Source organism: Falco biarmicus, chromosome 13 (assembly GCF_023638135.1).
Source record: "Falco biarmicus isolate bFalBia1 chromosome 13, bFalBia1.pri, whole genome shotgun sequence".
NCBI lineage: Eukaryota > Metazoa > Chordata > Aves > Falconiformes > Falconidae > Falco > Falco biarmicus.
In genome coordinates this window covers 14,914,966-14,939,798 of record NC_079300.1, presented here as the reverse complement: position 1 = coordinate 14,939,798, position 24,833 = coordinate 14,914,966, and the positions used below count along the sequence as shown (strand labels likewise).

The following is a 24,833-nucleotide window of genomic DNA, read 5'->3' as shown; positions in this document are numbered from 1 at the left end:
TTTTTTTATGTAAAATTCAAATTATTTAAATTTTCTATTTCTTTTGGGTATTGCTCTCGGTTCTCAGAAATCTGAAATGTTTTTAAATTAATTTTGTATGGCTTCTTATTTAATGAATACTCTTCTGAATTGTGTAGGTATAAATGATGGAAAACATTCAGTTTCTAAACCCAAACACCTATACATAAGCAGTGCTGAATGAGGCAGTGCAAACTACTTTGAGACCCCAAGTATGTTTTCTCCTTCACCACACTTCTCAATTTTGACAGATTGATGCATTTAAAGAAACTTGGATAATGGTCGGTACTTATTGCACATCTGTTGCCTAAAAGTTTAAGAATTACTAATTCTTAGAACAGGATAGATGTAGTATACCCTATAACCACCTTCAGTACTTAAACTGTACCTCAGAAGTTCCTGGCTGTTATTGCTGTAGAGCCCCAGCAGTCTGTTTCCTACAGTAATGAGTGAAGTTTATTGATGGTACTCAGTTAAAATGAAATAATTCAAAGGTTTTGAAAAGTGCTGTGGTGCTGACATGTTGGAGGTGAGCCTGCCACTTCTGTTTTTTTTTCAAGCATACAATAAAATGCCTCAACTTGTTTTTTTCTGTTGACATATACTTCAAAAGTGTCATCTACAAGATGTACTATGTTCTAAATTGTTCATCTTGTTCAATAAAATTTTCTTTAAAAAAAACCCAAAACAACAAAACCCCCCAAAATCCCACAATAAACTAAAAACCCCCAAACTACTTTGCTGGACTGGAAAGTTCTTTTAAGCAGATTAAATTTCTTTACTAGGGAAAAAGGGGTTGGAATACTTTGAAAACTTCTAGATTAGGCTTTATAGATGACACAAATTTGTTTTATGATCTGTGTGCTCACTTATATCCAGTTGATCAGATTGGAGCTTATTTATTTTAGTAACTAGCTAAATATTTAGCTGTAGAACAAATGAAGCATGGCATTACATTAATGAAGTTAATTGCACTACCAAAGGCCATTATCACAGATTTGCTCCATTTACATGTTACCTTGGAGCAAAGCTGCATTTTTTTTCCTTTATCACTTAAACACTGATTTTTGTGGTTTTATGTTCAAAAAAAGCACATTAAAAAAGCTGGAGTTTATTTTCCTTTTCTGGTCTGCTTTTTTGAGTGACCTATTTAAATATCAGCAATAAATAACCTGCCTTATGCTCCCATTTGAGGCTTCATTACTGCATATTGGGTTTTTTAAACAGAAGGTAAAGGTGACATCTTTTAAATAGCAGTGACCAAGACTACTGCTGTTAATAAATTGAAAAAGTAGTTTTTGCGTTATTCTGTTCAGTTATCTTAACCCAAAAAGATGACCGTCATTATATTGGAAATCCAGCATCAAAAGAAGGTCCTGTTGTTGCTTTTTAAATCAAGTATATCTGCACAACATTTGAAAACATTAGTTGTTAAAAGGTAGAATCTCATCTGTCTGCTAAGTACTAACTTTTCTAACAAATACTAGATTTTCTGTTTTGAATCTAACTTTTTTTTTGTATATCTAGTTTTACTTAATCTTTGTGTGCTTCTTTTCATGAATGGCTTGTGGTGGTTGGATTAAGTATATGGAGCCCTCTTGTTACTAATTGTGGTAAACTGTAGCTTGAAGTTCAACAGCCTGTAGACAATAACAAGATAGATTGTGATCCAGTGTTTTGTATACTGTTACTGGTTAAACTAATAGGCAGTGCAGAAAGTGTGATGGGTCATTTAAGTGGGGTATTTGAGACAATTGAGGGATTGTGCTGTGATGATTAAAACCCTGAACAAACCAAACAAGTGTAAATTTCACTGCAGGGCTGAATTATTTTTTGCATTCCCTCCATTTTTGCCAGTTCAAAACCAGTGATGATTGATTAGCTTTCATTTTGTGCATCCCCAGAAGACCTAGAAATGATGATTATATTTGCAGCTTTTTTTTTATATCAAGTGGTCTGATACAACACTGTTGTTAAAGATCTGAGGTGCTCATTATTTTTTTTCCAGAACATGAATGGTCTTTCCATTCTCTGTGAATTCTATCCTATCTGAACAGTGTGTTTGACAAGGAAGGATGCAGCTCAGAGGAGTTTGTGTTATGTTATATTTCGAATTTTATAGGATGCCTTCATTAAGTCTTTTATTTGATGTTTTCCTACAAAGCTGAGGCTTCAGTTAGGATTCTGCTTAAAACATTTTCCTTGGTTTTGCTTTGGTTTTGTATGCACTCTTTTTATTCATTATCTAAAATCTTAAGAAATGCTAAGTATAGATAGACGTTAAACTTCTGTGGGACAGCAATATTGTAGTATTATTAGTGCCTGAGTAAGTTAGTTATTAGATTCACTCTCAAAAATATTTTAGGAGTGAGTAGTTTACATAGTTTAAGTGTCTTTGTTATTCAAACTACCTGAATTTGTTTATCAAACAATTACTTAAGATTGTAGCTTGCTGCTAAAATAAGGAAGTAAATGTTCTTTGAAATGAAAATGTGTTGTGTGGTAACTTAACTAATGTCATAACACGGATGTGTTTGTTTAGGACCTCAGTCATTTGAACCTTGCTTTCTTTTCTGTTTTGTCTCTGCTTTCCCTTTTTTCATTATTCTTGTGAAATACTTGCCAAAACTGACTGCAGCATTACTTTCGTGAATTCTTTTATGCAGTCTCTCTGCAGACTGTATGATAGCACATTTCAGTCAAGTAAGTACCGTAAGATCAGTTATGTATTCTCTGGATGTCTCTTCATTTGAATAGGCGCTGGTTCTCAATACAAAATAACCAACTTGTGTACCAGAAGAAATTTAAGGTAGGTATCAAAAACTGGCCTGGGATAGTCCGGGGTGTGGGTGATAGTTTTCCGGATTGATAAGGGGTTAGGGGAAGGGGAAACATTGCTGACACTGGCATCCTGTGTGGTCTCCAACAACCTACTGCATTTTCTAAATTAGTTTCTCCCTTTGTAAAGTGAGCCTGATCGCTACATTTAAGGTTTTGAGATTCCAGCACAGTGACTTGAAGCACATACTCTATTTGCTGTGGGTTCTGTTAGCTTGTGGCAGAGAAGGTTTATGAAGAGCCTTAAAAGTTATTGGTCCCAAAAGGCTTGCACACACTTGCTGGCAGTGAAATAGTCCACGATGTTCTTTGAGCAACTGTTTAACTCTTTCAGGATTTGCTCCCTCTAGTTATTTACAGTAACAGTTGAGTTTGTATGAGAACATTTGAGTTGAGCATTTTGTATTTGTGAATTCCAATTACTTTTTTAATGTGCTTTATTAAAAATGCATGATTTAAAATTCCATTAGTTTACAACAGAATTATTATGAATTGAATCAAATTTTCAAAACCACTGCATCCAGCTTGTGGGTTTTGTACTTGGCACTTAGATTATACCTAAATCAGCAGTATTATTTCTGATTGATTTGTGAGTTAATTGCATTCCTTAGAAAGTATCTTTGAACTCCTTTGAATGCTGTTGTTTAAATTTAAGGTCTTATTTAGTGGGTTGGATTGGAGGTACAAAGTTTCTATTAAATTTTCATTAAATATAATTAAACATTAACATTTTTACTAAGCATTTCCTGCTAAGTATCACTGATTCCACCTATTTAAAACTTTATTTTTGAAGGAGAAAATTGTATAAAGAAGCAAATAGAATTAAATTATATAAATAATTTGGGATTATTGGCAACTTTCTTTCCTCTCTGACTTTTTTTGTTATTTTTTCTCTCTTAGGATAACCCCACAGTAGTTGTTGAAGACTTGCGGCTTTGCACAGTTAAACACTGTGAAGACATAGAAAGACGTTTCTGTTTTGAGGTGGTTTCTCCAACAAAGTAAGGAGAAGTAACGAAACGGGTTTATTTAAAAATAAAAAGAAGTTACATTCAGTTTTCTTGAAATGCAAGATTAACATTTCTCATGGGGTAGATAAAAACAGGAAAACTTTCTGAACAATTCTGTTCCTTGAGATTTTGGCAAAGAGTAAGTGATGCTGTGAGAAGTGTTCCTAGTATTTAGTTTACTTTTGGCGTTAAAATAAACATGCTTTCTTGTGCTTTATACACAAATGGCTTGTGGTTGTGGAGCTCTTGTGGCTTACTAGCTGATGCTATCAAGCTGCTTAGTAACGTAGAAAATAGATCTCAGTTGCTCCAAATTTCTGATTGGTCTAATGAGAGAGAAAGATATTGTTCTCTCAGTGTTAAATTACATTTCACAATGCACTCAAACTATCAAATAAAAATATTTTTCAGCTCTAGCAGTGCAGTGTATTGGTTGTATTTGGAGAAATATGTTGGTCCTGCCACAGCAAGGGCAGGACATGTATTTCTCACTAATGATTTTGAGATGTGACCATATTTAAGGTTTTTTTTATATATAAGGTCAACCTGCTTTTAGGTGTGGATTTTATCTACACTCCCCACTCCTACTTAAATTTCTCTTCTTAACAGATTGCCATCCTAATGTTTGCATCTGTGGTGTGGTTCACTTTAACGTGCTTTTTGCTCCTGCTTGCCTATACTTTTTCAACCCTAAAGTGTTGAAACAGTTTTATACTTCCTGACCTGTTTCCTTTGACTGTTGGTGTGAAAAGTAGTTTGTTCATTGTCAAAGAGCTTTAAAATAATTTTTCTTTATCTCATTTAATGAAACTGTGTTTTCAAGGATTGATACCTGTATCTTGTGTAAATAGTCACGGAGGTAAATTGCATGTGAGGATATAAAAATGAAAAATTTGGAATAAGAAAGGGAATAAGAAGCTAAGCCATTCCCTGGGTTATTTGAAGAGTTATATGTTTTAGCATTATCTGCAAATAGTTCTGAAACAAAGAGCTTGCAAGTCAATAAATGGTCAGCTGCTTTTTGTCAAAATGAACGAGTTATTAGATGATGCCTACTAAACAATATGCTTGTGGTGATAGTAAGCAACTTTCTCAAGAGGCTGTATTTTATTGAAAAATGTGGTGTTTGATGTTAGCTGCTTGGTCAGTCTCTCTGAATCTAATTTGTCACAGAAGCTGCATGCTTCAGGCTGATTCAGAAAAGCTGCGGCAGGCGTGGATCAAGGCTGTTCAGACCAGTATTGCTACAGCATATAGAGAGAAAGGGGATGAATCTGAGGTGAGTTTAAACTAACCAAACCACCACCCCCCATTAGATCCTGAAAATGAAAAATTAAAAATCTCTTTTTGTGAGAGGGGAGGAGAAAAAAAGTATCTGTTGTCTGTCTTCCAGTGGAAATGTAATGAAATTTTGAAGGTTGTGATTTCTATCTGATGTATCTTTCACTCCATCTTACTAGTGTTACTTTGGCCTGTATGTTCTAATGAGATTTTTCTGTAGTGTGATTAAAATTCATAGGATGCTCCCATATTCAATTCTGTTTTTCTTCTAAGAAGCTAAACAGTTCTGTGGCTTTACTTCACCTTAAGTGCATAAGGTTCTAGTGCACAGTCAGTATCTGTGGGACTGTTTATTTCTTTAATTTAGTGTGTATGTGTGGTCTTTGTTTCTTTTCTTTTTTAGAAACAGGAAAAGAAATCATCTCCTTCTACTGGAAGCCTAGAATCTGGGAGTGAGACAAAAGAGAAGTTGTTAAAGGGAGAAAGTGCTCTACAGCGAGTTCAGTGTATTCCTGGTAATGCTGCCTGCTGTGACTGTGGTTTGGCAGATCCTCGCTGGGCCAGTATCAACCTAGGAATCACGCTGTGCATTGAGTGCTCTGGGATACACAGGTTGGGGAACTCTTCAGATCTTCAGAATTTGTGTGTTGACTTAATTAGGAAGGGTCGTGTTTGCCTCTTCAAATGTATACTGAAGCCAGGTTAGAAACCCCTCTTTGTAATCAGAATTAAGGTAATTGCTTTATTTGCATAAATTAATGGTAAAACTGTCTAAGACATAGCATGGTTAATATTTTTTTCATGCTGTTTAGGAGCTTGGGAGTCCATTTCTCAAAAGTAAGATCTTTAACGCTGGATTCATGGGAACCTGAACTTCTGAAGGTATGATAGCATTCTTGAAACAAGTTTCTGTTTGGTACTTTGTTGTTCTAAAGCCTCTGCATTAGAAAGTTCAAGGCAAGAAATGCTTGCGTCTTTACTCAGTGCAAGTCTTGCACTTTGAAGTAGGAAATAAGAGTTGTGTGTTGTTTTCTTCTAATTCATTCTTTCTTTTAATATATGCAGTAGTAGTAGTCATTTTTGTTAGAAACTTGCAAGTGAGAACAACTTATGACACCTCCAGGTTCGCAAATGCACTTTGAGTATTAAGTTTCATCTAATACTTTTAACATATTACAAGGGAAATCTGTTTAAAGACCAATAATATAGTGGGCTGAAAAATTTGGTAGTGCTGTATCAGCCTAAAGCGTGATTGTACTTGAAAATTCAAATACCAACTCATAAAGTGAGATCTTGACTTCCTGCTCCTGTTGGCTTATAGGAGAGTGCTGATGCAACTGCTCCTGTGTGCTGGTTCTGTGCCAAAATTCTATCTTGAAACATGGTTATGAAAATCATGTGACATTGAAATACCAAAACAGGAACTCACACATGGATGTGTTTATACAACTGGATAACTTATGCAAAGCATTTGTTTCCAGCTGTGATGTTCTGATGCTTAGGTATTGTTTCTCTATTCTGAACCATCAAAAGACAATGTGAGTAGGCATGTTTCTCTTGTTGTTTGACCTTAAATAATTTTGATATCACTGTATTCATGGTAAGGAAACCAACAACAACAACAACAACAAAAAACCAAACCCAAAACTACAGCCCTTATCGTGTTCATTTGAATACCGGAGCTGAATAATCTACCTGGTATTAGAAGCAAGAAGCCTGTTCATTGCCATCAGGAAGTTGTATTCATGGGCCAAATTCTCCTTGAAGTAGTATTTGCAGGCTGGTTTTTGTCTTTTGATCTTTTTCTGTAGACATAGCAAAAATGTCTATTGGAAAAGACTGAATAGAATTAATTGTCTCTTGCTGATGGGATAAGAATAGCTACCAGGAAAGCTGGTGGAAAAGAGTACCTTTGTTAATAAGGCCTGCATACATCATTCTGATCGCACAAAAGAGATTGTTGGATGACAGATGGTCATTTTTGCAGTCCTTATTCAAAGAGAATGGCACTTCAGAAGAGTGACTCTATTTTTTGCTATCTTACAGAGTTTGGTATCTCTATTCACTGATTATTTCACTAGCATGGTATAAATCCATGCTTATTTCTGTAAGTGTGCTTTTAGGTGACAATGCGAAGTTGTAAAAATAGGCTGAGTGAGGTTAAAACCAACTAAATAGGTAGATAAAGCCTTTTGACAACGTATTTAAATTTATTTATTTTTCTTCATAGCTTATGTGTGAATTGGGCAATGATATTATAAATAGAATATATGAAGCGAAGTTGGAAAAAGTGGGAGTAAAGAAGCCACAACCTGGAAGCCAAAGGTAGTAATCTACCAGCAGTGCCATGTACTTACTTTTCTTGTTGCTTCCTTCAGCCCCCAGCTGTAAAAGATGGTGCCAGTTAACTGTAACACTCCTTTGATATACGCTGTTTTCCCTTATCATCACTGTTTGCTCTCCCCCTTCTCTCACTCTGTTAGATATTTCTTCTGTTAGTCCCTTTTGGCTTCTTTTGTTAATTTCTTTTTCTGATTTCCTTCCCTTGATTTGATGACAACTCTATACCATCTTGCTCTGTCTCATCAATGTGGGCATGTTGATTTTGTTTCCTGTCTACTTGGTACCATCTGAGCCAGCTGTACTTGGTCTGTGAGTGCTCCTGGAGGGAGCCTGTGGCTGTGCCTTTTGTTTACAATGACTTTGCTCTTGAGTTTGACTCTTGTTCACTCATCTCCAGAATGTGCTTTCTTTCCTGCCACGTTATACTTAAGCTCTGCTGCTTTACAGTAACCCTCTAATGATTGTACTGCTGTCTTCCATTTCTCTGATGCTAATTTGTGTTTTAAGGTAGTTTCCTGATGTTTTCTTCTGCTGTATGTCTTTTAAAACTTTGTTTTTACCAGCTTTATAAAGTGTTGGCAATTTGGAGACAATAATGGTAGTATAAATAACGTAGGAGATTTGCTTGATATTCCCTCTAGGGGTAACTGCTTTTCAGCAGTTTCAATAGTAATACTTTGAGTGCCTTTCATCGGTTTGTCACAACTGGGGAGGGTGTGTCAAGATAACTTGAGGTTACAAGAAAAAATATTTCAGTAAGCATTATGGAACTGGCGGTATGCCTACACGAGGCTTATTATTGTTATTGTTCTCTTGATGTTCCTTTAACATTTTGCAATTTATATTTACCTAGGAAGCTAAATGTATGCTATATTAATTGGTTATTAACAGTGTAAAATGTATAAAAGATTAATACCAAGAAGTAACATACAGTAACTAACACTTATTCTTCCACGTACCACTTTACAAAGTCTCTACCTCAAAGAAAATATACATTTATGAACTTAAGAAAATTACTTTCTTTTGAGTCTTATGCAAAGTTTAATCAAGAATCCAGAATGAGTTACACGGTGTACTGCTCATCTTTCTGAAAATGTGCTGTTAAGTGTGTTTTACAAGCAATGCCAAGCTACAAGTTTGGTTGCTGGCTTTAGTGTGAAATAGATTTTCTTTTAATACATGAAAATACTAAAATGTTAGTTCATTAACTCCAGGATTCTTTTATATGACAGGCAGGAGAAGGAGGCATACATCAGAGCAAAGTACGTTGAAAGAAAGTTTGTAGAGAAGCAGCCTGGGTCAGTATCTCTGCTTGAATCTGGAACAAAAGTTTTGCTTCAAAGTCAGGAAGAGAAAAGGCACAGTGGCCATGAAAAATCCCTTCTGGCAGGGGAACAAGGTGCGGCATCCCAAAAAGGTATTTACAGACTTCTGTCTAGCTATATCACACATGTTCTTTTTAAAATAACATATTTTTGTATTAATTAATTTCCGGCCTTGTGCAGAGAAGTTGGATCTGTCTTTTAATGGGTCATAGCCTAGTTCAGAAGTATGGGGAGAAAAGACTTTTTCAGAGATGTGCCTTTTCAGGTGGGCAAGAATTTGGAGTGGGGATGCTTATCATTCAGAAACATATTAACCACCTTCTTTCCTCCGTATTTTCATCCTTCTTAATTTTTCCAATAACGTTCTTTCCTGCCCTATCCCTTCCTTACTGCCTGCTTTGTGCTTTGCTAACTTGCATGTCCCAGCGGTTGCTGTAAGTAGCGACGAGGCGAGGCGGGAGTCTCTGTTCTGTCCTGATGAGCTAGATTCACTCTTCTCCTACTTTGATACCTCTTCAAAACTACGTAGTAGTAAGTACTACAGCTATGGCATGTTCAGTATTTGCACTAGTAATCCATTGTGTGTTGTGGCCATTTCCCTGCCTTTAATCTATTGTCTCCAGGCTACTGCATTGCTTAGTGTTTTCATGAAATAATTTAAGCTTTTTTACTTATCCTGATCTTTTCCTTTTTAGTTATCTTTGACATTTATAATTATTATTATAAATGTTACGGTTGCAATATGTGACCATATTTTTCTATGGATGCATTAAGAATATTGAATAATTACTAGTATTTTTTTAAAAACATGTGTTCAGGACCAAGTATAAGAGCTTGCTTTATTATCATGGTATCTGTGAAGAGTAAGTACTTATGGCCTGCATGGTAATTCCAGTTTCTCCCCAAAACAGTACGAAGCAGTGACAGTGGGATCCAGCAGAGTGCTGATGACAGCAGAGAACACCTTGCCTCTACTATATCAGCTAACAGTTTGTATGAACCAGGTGCGTTAGGCTTTACACTTTAAGATGAAAATTTAGTAAAAGAGATTAGTATGTGGTGATATAAATCATGTCTCTGTTATTGTGGTGGGCTGAAACATTTTTAACAAGGGTAAAAATTGCTTGAGTGACCTTCTTTCCCTCCAGACTTGGTAGCAAGAGTGACATTGGATCCTTCTAAATGAGTTCAGAGAACCATGTGTTTTCCAGTCAGATGATACTGAGCCAAACTTTGGGGTTTTGCGGATAAAGCAGTGCTGCATTTTGATATGGACAGGTCTCCACAGAAACACATAATCCTTTTATAAGTAGTTAAGTCCTTGGAGATAAAATTCCTATTAAGTCAGAGATAATAGGCTATTATGTGTTATTTGAGCATTCTTGCTTCAATTGTCAGGTTTCTACTTATGTGGAATTGACCACGTCTGTAAACACTACCCCCTCCTTACTCAGTTATATAAATTGATTGATGAAATTATTTGCTATCTAATATTACCATCCTGGTCTGACAGAAGTATTGAGTATGGCTTGTCAAAATATCAAAAACATTTATAAAGCAAACTTATTATTCTACATCAAAGCACTCTTCTGAGGTATGTTTTAAATGGAGCATTTCACAGCTGTGGTTTGTAGGCAAGCAGCATATGGCTTTGACTGCATTGTAGAAACACTTATGATGCTGTAACTCATGAAAGCTTATATTATAGCAGTGTCTTTATCTCCCAGACTTCACTCTGTATAATTCCTTGAGATGAAAAGAAAGATTATGTTTTAGTCCAAAAGATTATAGGCTACAGCAAATAATTGGTAAATGACAACGGGATTTTTTAAGGAAAATTAGGTCAGAACAGTGTTAGCTTCATATTCAGGTATATCAAGCTGTTGCAGATAAAGATACATTTGTATGACTACATCTTTGCAGGAAATTGGTTTTATTCCTATCTTGCAGTATCGGATAAAACACACTTTAAGCTAAAATAGTTTCTTAGAAATGACATGGAATATGTAGATTGAAGAATAGTCAGTAATGTGGAGAAAATGTTTTCTGGGCAGTAATAATTCTGTGATGTGGCCATGCCTGAATGCTGGAACAAGCTAAAGGCATCTGTGACTTCTGGCAGAACAGCGTGACAACACACAGCATTCTGCAAAACCTGAGCTACCTTATGCCAGAGAAATTATATTTTTGGTCAGAATTCCAGGGGGTACCTTTATAAAAACAGGGGTTAGAGAAGCAATTTTTTTTCTTTTCAGAAGGAGACAAGCAAGAGTCTGCTGTGTTCTGTGACTCCAAACAGTCTAGTCCAGGATTGCAGCTGTATCGAGCTGCCTTTGAGAAGAGTCTTCCTGATATGGCAGAAGCATTGGCGCATGGAGCTGAAGTAAACTGGGTCAATGTAGAAGAAAACAAAGCAACACCACTCATTCAGGCAGTGCGAGGGGTATGTGATATACAGCACTGACAGATGTGGGAGGAGGGGAAGGGGAATAATAGCAACATTTCTGTGTCACTGTTCCTTTTGAACTGCTTGCTTCGCTAGTGAATGATAATGTGATGTTGCAGTTGTTTTTACAATGTTCTCTCAAAGTTGTTTCTGAACTATTTTTTTTTTTCTTTACTTTTTATGCTTTGTTTGGAATTATATAACGTAGTAGTGTTGAAATTTTATGTGGAAGCACATCCTTTCTGTTCCCTTTGCCACGTGACTCAGTGGTGAGAAGGCAGGACAAGTTTGGCTCGTGTTCTAGAAATCTGGTCCTGAATTGTTTCATTGCTTTTATTCTGTAGGGTTCGTTGGTTGCTTGTGAATTTTTGCTGCAGAATGGGGCCAATGTGAACATCAGGGACATGAAAGGAAGAGGACCCCTGCACCATGCCACAGTTCTAGGGCACACTGGGTAACTCGCTGCTCCAGAATTTGTAAATGGCCGTCCTTCACTATAGTTGTTAATGTGAAGCTTCTTCATTTCCCTGAATATTCTGGCATTTTAATGTGTTTCAGGTTATCTAGATTTTTCTTAGATTTTTGTGGTGAGAGGAAATAACATTTTGACTTAGCTAGCAAAACACACAACTGTAAACACACTTTGGTCCATTTTGTGAAAACATTTATTTAGTAATGCTTTGAGATATCATGAACGTCTGGTGAAGACTCATGAGACTTTCCTTTTTTCCTTAAGAAATGTGATACAAATAGGAGAAATAGTGGTATGTGAGGGCCAAGGCCTTTTCTGATTCATCCTACCTGTGTTACAGAGAATGCATGCATGCATTCTAGAGTGCAACAGCTTGGGGGAGTTTAAGGTGTAAGCTTATTCAGTATGCCCTGTTTATAAAGATGAAGATTTCTAATAGCAGAGAAAAATGAAATCCATTTTTATTGGGTAAATCAAGCACCTGTGAACTCTATTCCTTCCTGTATTGATTTATTGTGTTCAGTGGTTCTTTCTGTCATGGTAAAAGAGATGAGGTTTTTTGGTTCTACAACCAAAGATGATACAGGAAGGTGGAGTCACACTTTTGAAGGGTTAAACTCCTTGCTGCACTAGCATGATTAGGCTGTCCTTGTAGTGTGGCTTAATTAAAGGGTTTGTGTACTACTGCGTTAGCCTAACTACTGTTAGTTATTCTAGATGAGCAGCGCTGTTTTGATAAATTCAAGAGACTTCTGGTGACTTAAGCCAAATTAATCACATAAAGCTTGAACTTATTTGCTTTTTTCCTTTATTCCTTTATTGCTGTGAAAATTATTCTTAAATGCTTTTTTTAAACAGGCAAGTGTGTTTATTCCTAAAACGAGGAGCAAACCAGCATGCCACTGATGAAGATGGGAAAGATCCATTGAGTATAGCAGTAGAAGCTGCAAATGCAGATATTGTAACATTGTAAGTTGTATGTTCTTTTTTTGGCTAGGTCACTAGGTTTTCCTTTTCTGTTTCAAGTTAAAAATATAAGATATGTTAAAATTCCTTTATCTAAAAGCAGGGAGAGCAAAAGGAAAATCAGTGCACTGATGACCTCACTGGTGTGAGATTCAGGCGTGCATTGTAGGTCTTGAAGTGCAGTCTTTTTTAGAACTTTAAAGATGACATTGTTCTTTTTATTTTCTAAATCATAGGTTGCGTTTAGCAAGGATGAATGAAGAAATGCGTGAATCTGAAGGACTCTATGGACAGCCAGGTCAATACTCTACTAATAACCATACTGAAATGCAGTATAAGAAGTGTATTCAAGAATTTATCAGTTTACAATTAGATTCTTAGGATCTGAGGGAAGTTTAAGATAGCTTCATACAATAATGTTTTCTATAAGCAACCAACACATGTTAAAGCTTCATTGAAATTCACTAGTGTGACTGTCAGACTATTTAGGACACCTAAAAGGAGAGTGTTTGCAGTACATTATTGTAGTAGTTACATTAGTATTATGTTACTACAGCCATTACCAACCTGTTCTGCTGGTAGTTGTTCAGTTTCCTCCTGTTGATGTTCCATTGAAATTTACATAACGTTAGGGTGTACCTGATGTTACTTAATAGCAGCTTTCTGACCCAGGTTGCTCAGAGACAGTTGAGGAGTTCATCTTATTACAGGATACCATTCTCCTTCCTGTGGAATGATCCTCTTTTTCTGTTTTTTAAGAAAAAATGCTTGCACAGCGATGTAAAAATGTACATCAAATACTTCAAAATAACTCCAGACAGAAATATAAATGTTATTTACTTATATTTTATTTTTAAATATTTTTATTTGATACAATAAGAAGCAAAACAGTCATTCTTAAGTATGTATTTTTGTATGCATAGTATCTTACCATTTGATTAAAAAAAGAAATTGGCAGACATTTGAGACATTTAAAGTAACAAATTTTATTTAATGAATATGTGCAACTTTATTCTCGGGCACTCAGTCCCAATCTACATTATGTTCTGATGTGATAGTTATGCAAGTTATGGTTTGCTTCCATAGGAATTGAACTTCATGCAAATGTCAATAACGAAGGTACACTTGATTGTCAAGTTAGACGGCTAAAAACATGCCGCTATACCTGGCAGCAGTGAAAAGCAAATCTTATTTTTAAGGTTGAGTGCTGAGCACTCTTGGCTCACTCCTATATAGCCCTTGTGAATTGGTGGAAAATACATAAGGATGGTGTGTGCTTATGTCTTTTACCAGACTGGGGCTGCAGCGTACTCAGGGGGCAACACTGAGTCTGATGTCAGTATCTCAGATGAACTCTATTAAATAAACCATATATATTTAGTTCCTCCTTAAGAATAGATGTTTTTCAAATTCCATTTTAAACAAGTCTTCTAGGAAATTCAAATTAAAAGTACTGTAGACACTCAGACATTCAAATGCTTTCTTTGACAGAGCAACAGATAATTTAAAAACATACACTTGATTATGACCTTTAATGAGGAAGAATTCCCCACTCAGAAAATGCAGCAGGCCATGCGTATGAAAAATGTCTATTGCCAGTTTGGCCGTTTTGAATGTGAAGCTGTTTTCTCCTATAATTGCATATTACTTCACTGGCAGGCTGAAGATAACAAATACTGAAGTATTTTTGAGTCTTCTCACTTTCATTTTAAGAGGTAAAAATAGTAACTGTTGGTGTCAAATGGTAAAATGCCGTTGTTTTAAGGGAGGGAGGTGTTTTGATTTGGAAACTTTTTGCTAAATCATAAATGAATATTTTAGATTAGAGGTGTTTAGAGGAGGTATTCAGATTCGGAAGCTCTGTGCTAAATTATAAATGAATATTTTAGATCACAAATCCAGAATTATTATAAACCAGAAAAATATGTTTCTATAATTTGCACAAAAAGCCTTTAGTTGGTTACTAAATGTTACAAATGTTTAGTGAAATGTTTCATTCATTCATAAAAAGGCAACACTTACATGAAAATATGAATGAGTGTAAACTGGAGATGAGGGAGACTATTTTCCTTGACATCTTGATTAAAATTTTTTTTTGGCAGATTCTTCAGTTAGGTAGATGAAATAAAAAGCTGGCTAAGTCTTTCATTGAAAATATCTTGACCTTTTTACCAGTTTGTATTACAGTAGAGCCTAGCGATTGCAGTTGATACTATCTGTAAAATATCTGTGTCTGATCCTTGTAAGTAGGTTAGATTGACAATGGAAAGTAGAGCTGCCACAACAGTTAGAGATTGCCAAAATCAAGGGGAGGGTATCTTCAGAATAATTTTTGAAATGCAGGCCACAAGCTGAAGCACAGTGTCCCAGACAAGAGATCTTGCTGTATCTTTGGATAGCATAGCTCTGCTCTCCTTGATTCTTTACTCGCTGAAGTCTTTTAACAGTTGAAGTCAATATTTGAGCATTTTAAATGTTAATGTCTGCTAGCCTGCTAGAAGGGTTGTGTAATAGTGTAAGTGTAAGCACAAAACCTGTCTCTGCTGTCATTATGTATGATGCCTTTACATACATGGTCGTAGAGGAGGCAGGTCTTTTTCACTGCATATACATGTTAAATTATCTGCACTGCTCTTATTTGAGAACTGCTCTTTTCTAATATTATGATTCTAGAAGAAAATAAGGATTTTCAAGACAGTTGTATGTTTGCTGGGAGCTATGTGAGGGTAAATATCGATATATGAGTTTGCTGTCATCAGAGTGAAGCCAACTGCCTATTTCCCTGCTTTAGTAATGCAACTGATAAACAATTACTAATGTAGCTAATGGCATCAACATTTCTAATTTAAATATACCTGGCTGGTTTGAGCTACTGAGAGAATGTATATATTGCTTTGCAAGGTACAGTTGGTCTTCCAAAATATTCCTAGAATGGGAACTAGCTGAAACTAGCTTGTTCCACAAAAATTTCATTTCTGGTGGTAGAAGCCATATGCACCATTGTACTGTTTCTTGTATAATACTCGAGTGCTCATCTTCTGGTGCTACAGTATGTCTGCTAACTCTATGATATTAGTATTGCTACTTTTTCTTCCTATCTTTTCTTGAATGTATTATGTGTGCCTTTTGAGTTACTCTGGTGTTAAGTGGTAAAGCACTGTTATAGTATTTTTGTACATAAAACCTGCACTTTAGGGAGAACATTGCTTGGAAAGGGAATTTCCAGAATTCAATTTTAAAGTAGGATTTTGAAATCATTATAAGGTTTACAGTATTAAGTATCTTAATGCAGCATACAAACTAAAGGGGCACTTTATTTTAGTATATTTTTGTATGCAGTATTTTTGTTATGTAATAGAGCCAAACACAGAGCATATCTTGCAAAAATAGCTTTTTTTTTCTTTCAAATTGATTTGAAAGAACCAACTATGGCAGCTTGAACTACAGTACTAGTTCACCAGTGCAACCTACTTCTGTGTTAAAAGCATAATTGCTTTTATCATACAAGCTTGATTGCAATTTGTGTTCCTCATAGCTGTTCTTTTGGTGAATGTTACAACTCCCTTCATTCTGTGCTTATCCCCCAGTGCAAACAGTTATCAGAAACTGTTACAATACAATGTCCTGTGCCTGCTTCATATCTAGATGATGATACTTGAAACTAAATCTGAAAACCAAAAGGGAGTTTCACTAGAACTGACTTTTCCTAAGAGAGCAGTATTGAATGTATTTATCTTTTAAAGTCTGGGAAGAATTGTGTCATTAAATTTTTATATAAACCCACATGCCATGCATGTTAAATACTTTTGGAAGGTCAGTTACAATTTCTGAAAGTTCTTTCAAAGGAATGGAGTCTCATCTCCAAAAGATTAATAGTTCTAATATTGGAAATGTGCATTAAAAGATGGAAAACCAAAACAGTGTAACTCTTCACTGTAGTGCGAACTTCTAAACACGCATCCTTTTTAAAACTATCCTTTGGTTAAAAAAAAAAATATAGGTGGAATAATACTTTTCTTCCACAGTCATACTGGAAAAGAAAAATCTTCATGTTCAATGTACATTATGAGAGAGGTTTTAGGTTGATTTCTTTGTTGTGCTATTAATCAAGCTGTCAGCAAGGAACAGTAGTGCTGTGATCTTGTGTCCTGTGTGATCAGCTGTGTTGGGAATACAGTAAAATTTGGATGGCTGCATAGTTCCTGACCAGACCAAATGTTTCATGCATTTAATTCCCTTTGAAGGCAATAGGGTATGGTTAATGTTTTAAAATGAAACCTGGACTCAAGGCCCAAAATGCTGCAGCATATGAAAGAATGTGAAAGTGTCCATTTTTAAAGTGTTAGAAGAATGACTGGGCAATGATTCAAAATGTAATCATTTCTGAATGTGCTTTCTTTTGTAGGCAGGGAAGGAGAGGGAGACAGGCCTGGTGGAAATTGCTGCCATCCCTCATTTGGGAATATATACTAGTAGTCAGGTTGTGTTTAAGCACAAAGTGTGAGGATAAAAAAACCAAATGAAAGGTGTTTAAGGAAAGTATCATCACTCTTACAGATAAAACTAAAAGATGTAATGGATGTTCAGTAATGCATGTAAAAATTTATATTTGCTGAAGTAATAGACCGAAAGGACTTATGAACAATAATTTCTCTACTTAGGATTGCTGCTTTTTTATACTATTGCTTGCTGGTTGTTTCTTTCCTGGAGAGTTCTGTCTGGCTGTAAGACTTCTGACCTCTGTTGCCAAGTAAATCTTCATTTATGCCATAATTCTACTTTTTCTGAAGAGAATCTTGGTTAGCAATTCCTTGCAAAAACAAAGATTTCATTCTTTAATAGCTAATAAACATTTTTCTTTTTATGTTGCTTTAAAATGCTTTCATTTTTCCTTTCTAACTCTGAACTTTCTTCTGTGTGGCTGCGTGTGAGGTACTATTTCAGGTATAGTTTGGCTTTGTTTAATTTGCTTCTACAGAATGTGCATGCCAGTAAACAGTCCCAAAGACTTCACATAAGCATCATTCCACCTATAAGCAATCTTTATACGTGGATGAGTGTTATACAGTAATGGGTAGCACAGCAGGGCGTTTGTGTGATGGTGGGTGATGTTACCTATCACAAATGTTTAAAACTGTTTCCCTTTTCTTTCCTACCTAGGAGATGAAATTTATCAGGACATTTTTCGTGACTTTTCTCAAATGGCATCAAATAATCCAGAGAAGCTAAACCGTTTCCAGCAGTCAGATTCCCAGAAGTCTTAAGTGTCAAGAAGGAAAAGAACCTGATCCTGATAGTGCAAGTCTGTCTTTTTTTTACTGTAACAGAATGAATTATATGCGTTTTGTTAGATAGCTTGGATAAAATGACCACTCTAATGTAGCTTTAGATTGTGGTAGCTGGGGAAACGTATGAGGTTTTTTTTTATGTTCCACAGTATGTATACCTCAGCAGCTGAAGAAAATGTTTTAAAAAAAAAAATAAATAAAAGGAATACCTGCTAGCTCAGTATAAAAATAGTACCTGTTAGCAAGAACAAAGCTGTCTGCTGTTCATACATAAAGGTGGCAGAGCATAGCTGTACATGTTGTAGACTCCTGATGGCAGGAGGATCAGACCAGCTTTTGCTATTTACTATTGCCTACTGTCATCTGTCTCCCTATTGCCATAAAGAATGTGCCTCTGACGAGAAGGTCTGTGTTGCATTTTCTGGGACTGTTTGGAAGGGAATCGGGGTCATGACTTGCTGAGTTGTCTTCCTGTTTGTGGGCCTATAACTTAACAGAGTCCCTTTTCCTGTGCTGACTCTTGTTAGAGGTAGGCTGTTAATAACAAGACAAGCTCCTGCTCTTCTGCAAGCTCTTCCACAGTGGAAGCTGTACCACCAGGCTGGCCTTCATGCTAGTGACTGCGGGTCAGTCACAATAGTTATATAACCTGGAGAACCAGACTTCTAAGAGCAGTTTATTTTCCTTTTTTTCCTGTTAAATTAAACTTTCTGTGCAGCAAGTATACTTTTACATGAGCATGTGGAACCTTTCACAGAAAATAAACTTAATCCTTCCGGACATGATGTGGGGTTTGTTTGTAGTATTTTGACATCAAAACTTGAAACTTGAGACATGGAAGTAAATATTGAGCCAATGGAGTTTGTGTAGAACAGTCATACAAAGGATGTCTGTTACCTTTTGTTTCTGCTGTTCTCACTGCTAGCCCTAAGATGAATATATAAAATTTCACATGTAATGCAACCACTCTAAATTCAGGGCAATCAATCCTTTGTATCAGGAAGCAGTATCCTTACATACACATCTTTGCAGATCATGTAATGTGTGTTGTCTAAACTAAGGTGTGCACAAGAAAACCTAGGAATTTAATTGCACATTTTTGCCAAGTAATGAATGAGCGTACTCTCCAGCTGTATTCTGAGGGCAGCAATACAATTTGCTTTATTCGTTGTGGATGCATAAATGGTGTCTGTAGATACTTGCTTATATGTCAGGTTAGTACCTAGGTAGTAATCACCTGAAGCCCCAAAGCAGCAGATAGTTATTTATGCTCTATTTGTCTGCCCTGTGGACAACTTAAGGAGAATTTTCAGGTAACATAGTATCAATGTGAATTTTTAATAATCCTAATAGCCATGGCATTATGCTAACTTGCTGTTTAAATGGATTTAGGAAATTAATTGGCTTTTCTCCAAGCTGGCTAAGATAAGCAAAATTGTGGGGGGAGAAAAATAATCTGTAAACTACGGTAAAATTGAACTTTCTGGCACATGAAATTTTAACAAAGTATTTCAAGTATTTATAATTTTGTATCAAATCTGGATGATTATTGCTGCAAAATTAACAGGGTTTTACAATTGTCCAATAGATTCTTTTTCCGAGCAAAAGAATCTTACAAAACAGTTTTTGCCTCATGTGGTCTAATTACGCTAGGAAAAGCGGATTCTGCCCATTTAAAGAGTGCATTTAGTCTGAATAGTAAGAAACTTAGGAGTATCAGCTATTAAGCAGTAATTTCTAGTAAGTTGGTTTTTAAATAGCTGTTTATTTAAATGATAAATACTGCAGAATAGGAAGTATATTAACAGCAGTGGATGTTCTAGTATATCTTAAAGTAAAATTCCCAGTGTACAGATGGGAGAATGTAAGATATGACTATGTATAGTATACGCTTTAGGCATAGTTTTTTCTAAAGATTTGTCTTTTGCAGCCTACGTGACAGGCAGCATGTAGTGCGATTGGCTGTAATGTAAAGCTACCTAAAGCTTAAATGGCATAATCACTATCTCAGTCCATGCTGCTGGAAAAATGTCGGAGACACTTATTTCAAATCTCGTGCTGGTATATTCCTCCCTAGCCACAAAAATCTCTGTGACAGATTTTGCAGGATGACTTCCTGTAGTCAAAAAAGCTGCTTCTCTGTATCTCTGTAGATCCATATGCTGCATTCCCAGCTCTGATCTGTCTGGGAAAGCAGTATCAGTCTGTTTATGCTAAAGGACTAACAAAGCATACCTGATCCACAGGTTGTATTACTCTTGTCAGGAGCTCTTGAGTGTTAATGGGTCAGGAGGCAGGTATGTCACTTCTGATCCTGCAGCCTCCTTCCCAAATCCTTTTAGGTATGCGAGGGTGTCCAGTATAAGCTGCGTTCAGTTAAAACTTTTTTTCAGGCCAGGTGCAATGCATCCATTAATGTTTCTCATCAGCCAAAATGAATATGGCATCAGGTTACGTGAAATGTATTGACGGCTTAGTCCTACCAGAGGCAGGCAGGCTCAGTGCTCCAGGGCCTCTGTAACTCGTGAGGTTCGGCCTTCAGTTGTACAAAGCATGGTTGTCGCCAGGGCTCGGAGGATCTGGATTCACACAGAGTTCTGACTCACGTGCAGAGTCCTAATTTTATTGGACTAATATGAGTCTTAATATTATTCTGCTCAGTAATGTTAGGAAACTTTCATTTTTATTACAATATGAACCTCAGTATAACTAGAATCGTAGACAGTAAGGCTCCCTTTTGGGTTAGTGTCTTGTACTCCGCAGCAAATAATAGAAATCTTCGATTCCAGTTCATGTTTCTCTGTAGGTGTGAAATATAGCAAGTCCTAATTGGTGAGCTACAAAGCAGTGAATTCCCAACACAGTTTAAAATCGGCTTTCACATGGATTTTTAATAATAGGTAGCCCATTGAAAGATTTTATAATATTTTCCCTAGCCAGAGTTAGATCATGTGTTCCAAAAGTCTCTTGGAAAGACAATTGTCAAGGAGTCAAATATACCTTCTAATGCGTCTTGATTTCAAAGGTGTAACTTATTTACGTTGCATGTTGATTAAAATGGTGTCTGTGGTGTCTCCTTGGTGGTCTGTATTGTTTTCATTGTTCATAAGGTTTCCTATTTTATGTTAAGGTCAGTACAGTGCATATAACATGAAATTTCTGAATTATCATAGTGAGTTATGCCACTGAATTATATTAGACATCCTGGAATTTCTACCTAAATTTATAGGAAACGGTGGTAAGTGGTAGAAGTCTGTCTTTGCTTTCACAAGCTGCATATATTGCAGTCTGAACGCATGTTTTTGTTCACAAGTACTTTGTGGGCTTCAGCCTCCTTTACCAATTGGGACCTAATCCAAGCTGAAATCCACGGCAGTCTTTCCACTCGTTTCAGAAGCTTCAGGTTGTACTTTTTCATGGCATCTAATGTTACTGGGGTAAAGAACCATGTATTGATACTACATTTTTCACTCAGGGGGTTTTATATTTTACCTGGTTTTATACTGAGCTGAAAGTTTTAGAAAATGCAACCAGACCTTCCAACTGCTGGCAGCAAACCCCCATACTTGAGGAAGTTGTTCTTCTGTTTTGCAATATGACATCAGTACTCACCTTGTCCAGATCATTGGGGTTCTCCTCAACGGAGCAAAAACTTTGTAGCACTAAAGAAAAAAGGTGAAAACTCTAGGGTTGGCTGTGATGTTTCCAGGACGTGGTGCATCTCTGCAGCGATCTGTTTTACACTCTTTATGTTAACTCTGCTTCTTGGTCACGAGAATCTCAAATGACACAGTGACTATAAAAGGACCGTTTGATAAAATTACAAATAATAGGGTGTAGTATTTTTACACTGTCAAAAGGACCGAGCTCCTTCATCTTATTATTTAATATAATGAAAGTATTTTGAGTCCCATTTTTGCAAACTACCCTTCACAGATGGACCCTTTTCCTTAAGTTGGAGTTTATGCCCCTTGTTCGTGCAGCCTGGTCCTGGAAATGCCTTGCTGCCTTGTTTGCGCAAAAGCACCTTGTAAAACAGGAGCAACTCCCGAAAGGCAGTTCTGGGCGGGAGGACGTGTGTACCCCTTCCGCCTCTGCCCTTTCACAGGCTGCTTTACCTTTCCACGTGAACTGTTTTCTTGTTTCTCTTCCCATGGAAGGAGATGACAGAAGAGGAAAAGAGTCCCGCTTACTTTTCTGTTACAGTCCCAGAATTTCCGGGCGTTGGTCGAAATTGCTGAGAAATCACCGTTTCCGCCGGCGGGACAGGCTACCCTGGATTAATGGACTTTTTGTTACGTTTCTTTACCCACGTGTCCCTCTGTACTTGGTTTTTAAGCGCTGCAGCAGTAAATGCCTGTATTTCCTTCCCCCCTTGCGGTGTAACCGTACCGCCTGCACACCGCGGCGGCGTTCCGCCAGGCTGCAGCGTGTCCCGGCAGCGGCGCGCGGCGCTCTGCGGGCTGTCCCCGCGGTCGGGCCCCGGCTGCACGTGCTGTAAGGCCTGTGGGCACCGGGCTCCGTTAAACCGTTGTACGGCGGGGCGGGGGCGCGCGGGGCGGGGGCGCGCGGGGCGGGGGCGCGCGGGGCGGGGGCGCGCGGGGCGGGGGCGCGCGGGGCGGGGGCGCGCGGGGCGGGGGCGCGCGGGTGGCCCCGCCCCCGGCATGGCGGCGATGGGCCGCGCGGCCCGGGGCTGGGCGCGCTCCCAGCCCTGCGCCCTGGCGCTGGCCGCCGCCCTGGCCGTCTGCGCCTTCTACTACCTGGGCGGCGGCGGCGAGACCTTCTCCAGCGCCACCCGCCGCCTCCGCGCCACGCCGCCCGCTCCGGCCCACCGCCACCCCCAGCGCGGCGCCGGGGAGGCGGCGGCGGGGGGCCGGGACCTGCACCTCCTGATGATGTTCACCAAGGCGGAGCGGAGCCCGGCGCTGCGCGCCAAGGGGCAGGCGGCGCTGCGCTCCCTGCTGCGGCACGGCCGGCTGGGCGGCGCGGACGCGCTGCACCTCCACCTCGTCACCGAGGGCGCCAGCCGGGACATCGGCCTGGGCCTGCTGCGGGACCTGCTGCGCGGCGCCGCCTTCCGGCACCAGGTGCGACGGGGCGGCGCGGCGGGCCGGGGACCGCGGGCGCTGCTGCTCCGGGGGCGGCCGGCCGCCCCCCGGCCGTGGGCTGCGCGGCGTTTGCGGGCGGCCCGGCGGCGCGTTAGCCCTCCGTACGGCGAAGGGCCGCGGCCTAGCGGAAAGAAACTTTCCCGGCCGGCGGCCCCGCCTGGCTGCCGCTGCCCGCCCAGCCCCGCGGGCCGGGTGAGGGGCCTGCCCGGCGGAGCCGTAGCCCGCCGCCCGCCGCGGGGCGACTGGCCGCACTCGGGGGCCGCGCCGCCGCCACGGCGCTTTCGCCGGGGAGAGCGGTGGCTGTGAGCGGTGCGGCCCCTCGGCAGAGCCCGGGGTGGGCCCGGCTCGGCCTGGGGGGGGGGGGGGGGGGGGCTGCCGGCGGCGCTTGGAAGAGGCGATGGAGGGCGGCAGGGGCCGGGGGGCTTCCACGGGCCGGTGTCGGCCCTGCGACCTGCTGGAGGAATATTTCCACCTCGCGGAAACGCCGTGCTGTCCGTGCGAAGTCAGGCTTTCCTTCGCGTTAAACAGGTGTCTGGAAACGGGGAGTGTGGAGGTGAGGGACCCGTGGGCACCCTGACCGTCCCGTTCCCAGGTGCCGCTGCCGAGTGGCGGGCGGAAGCGTTCCCTGCTGCTCTGTAACTTTTCATTCCTCAGGTGCTTAATAGTAACTGAACCCTGAGACGTAGCTAGAGATGCAACCTTAACGTTGTTCATACACATCATTTATTGGTAAATAATCCCACTTTTTCTTAAGCGGTGCTTTACTAGTGCAGGTGCTCAGCCAGGTCACATCCATGGTGGGTAAACTGCTCCGTGCCAGCAGTGCAGAGCTGTCGGGAGGGGTCCTGCCTCGGGAGGGGTCCTGCACGCCGCAGCAGGGTGGACTGGCAGTGCCCCGTGACAGTGCACTGCAGCTGTGCACTGTGACAGCCCAGTCCAGGTTTGTGATATTGTGTCCCCTGGAGTGGGAGGACCACCAGGCCACCATGGCATTCAGATCCTCTGTGTGTGTAGCTGCCTTATTGCCGTCTGTTCTTCTCAGAAACCAAACTCTTCTACGGGCAGCCTCGGCAGCATTGCTTCTCCAGGAGCACATGGGCTTGACAGTTGAATGTTGCGTGACGTGGGGACGTGCGAGTGATGTGCCTGTTGTGGGGTGGGTCTCTGTCTGTGGGTGCTTGTGGACTCACAGTAAAGCCTGGTTCACTGCTTGGTGAGTGTGTTTTGGACCTCGGTGAGTAGGTCTTGCACCAGAACTCATCTCTTGGATGTGAGCAAGCAGTGTGGTCTGGAGGGCTCAGGTGAGATCTCACTGGGATCTGCTTAGCAGGAAACATCATCCTAGCTTGGACCTGCGGTGCTGCTAAAATGTTGAAGGTGGTTGATCCTGATACTCAGGTAGGTCCAGGAGTAATCCATCTCCATCTTGATACCTTTTCTTTCCTGGTTCTCTTGGTGTGTCCCCAGAATGTTCTCCTGGTTTTTATGCTGTTTTCCTAGAGCAGGCTTGATAAAGGGCTGAGGGCAACTTGAGCTGCTGAGGCAGGATTGATAAAAGCCCTGAACTTTTTCTTCATGAGAACATGTTGCCCTCCCCTCCCAGCAGAGCTGGGATCAGTTGGATCTTCTGTTAAGAGTGAAGCCCAGGAACCAGGCCTGGATCCCAACACTTGGGGAAGGTCATGGGCCAGCTCTTGTCTCTCCCTGAGCAAATTCAGGAATTTTCAAAATCTGCTGG

General features: G+C 39.6%; 2 protein-coding genes across 5 annotated transcripts in view; both read left to right on the top strand.

Moving 5' to 3' along the window:
- Positions 1–18,772, top strand: part of ACAP2 (ArfGAP with coiled-coil, ankyrin repeat and PH domains 2) — a 65,320-nt gene extending 46,548 nt beyond the window's left edge. For 2 of the 4 annotated variants that reach the window (XM_056358244.1, XM_056358246.1), the window contains 13 exons: positions 2,776–2,827; positions 3,757–3,857; positions 5,040–5,145; positions 5,551–5,759; positions 5,960–6,029; positions 7,378–7,472; positions 8,723–8,889; positions 9,727–9,819; positions 11,071–11,258; positions 11,606–11,715; positions 12,592–12,702; positions 12,936–12,997; positions 17,860–18,772. In XM_056358244.1, the coding sequence (XP_056214219.1) occupies positions 2,776–2,827; positions 3,757–3,857; positions 5,040–5,145; positions 5,551–5,759; positions 5,960–6,029; positions 7,378–7,472; positions 8,723–8,889; positions 9,727–9,819; positions 11,071–11,258; positions 11,606–11,715; positions 12,592–12,702; positions 12,936–12,997; positions 17,860–17,963 (1,468 nt within the window). In that variant the 3' untranslated portion in view covers positions 17,964–18,772. Of the gene's footprint in view, positions 1–2,775; positions 2,828–3,756; positions 3,858–5,039; positions 5,146–5,550; positions 5,760–5,959; positions 6,030–7,377; positions 7,473–8,722; positions 8,908–9,726; positions 9,820–11,070; positions 11,259–11,605; positions 11,716–12,591; positions 12,703–12,935; positions 12,998–17,859 lie in introns of all 4 variants that reach the window. The other 2 variants (XM_056358243.1, XM_056358245.1) reach the window with 1 other exon arrangement.
- A 3,845-nt stretch (positions 18,773–22,617) lies between these two features.
- The window catches only part of XXYLT1 (xyloside xylosyltransferase 1), a 37,358-nt gene continuing 35,142 nt past the window's right edge, over positions 22,618–24,833 (top strand). Inside the window, exon 1 of the mRNA XM_056358576.1 lies at positions 22,618–23,074. Coding sequence (XP_056214551.1) covers positions 22,652–23,074 — 423 coding nt within the window. The 5' untranslated portion in view covers positions 22,618–22,651. The remainder of the gene's footprint in view (positions 23,075–24,833) is intronic.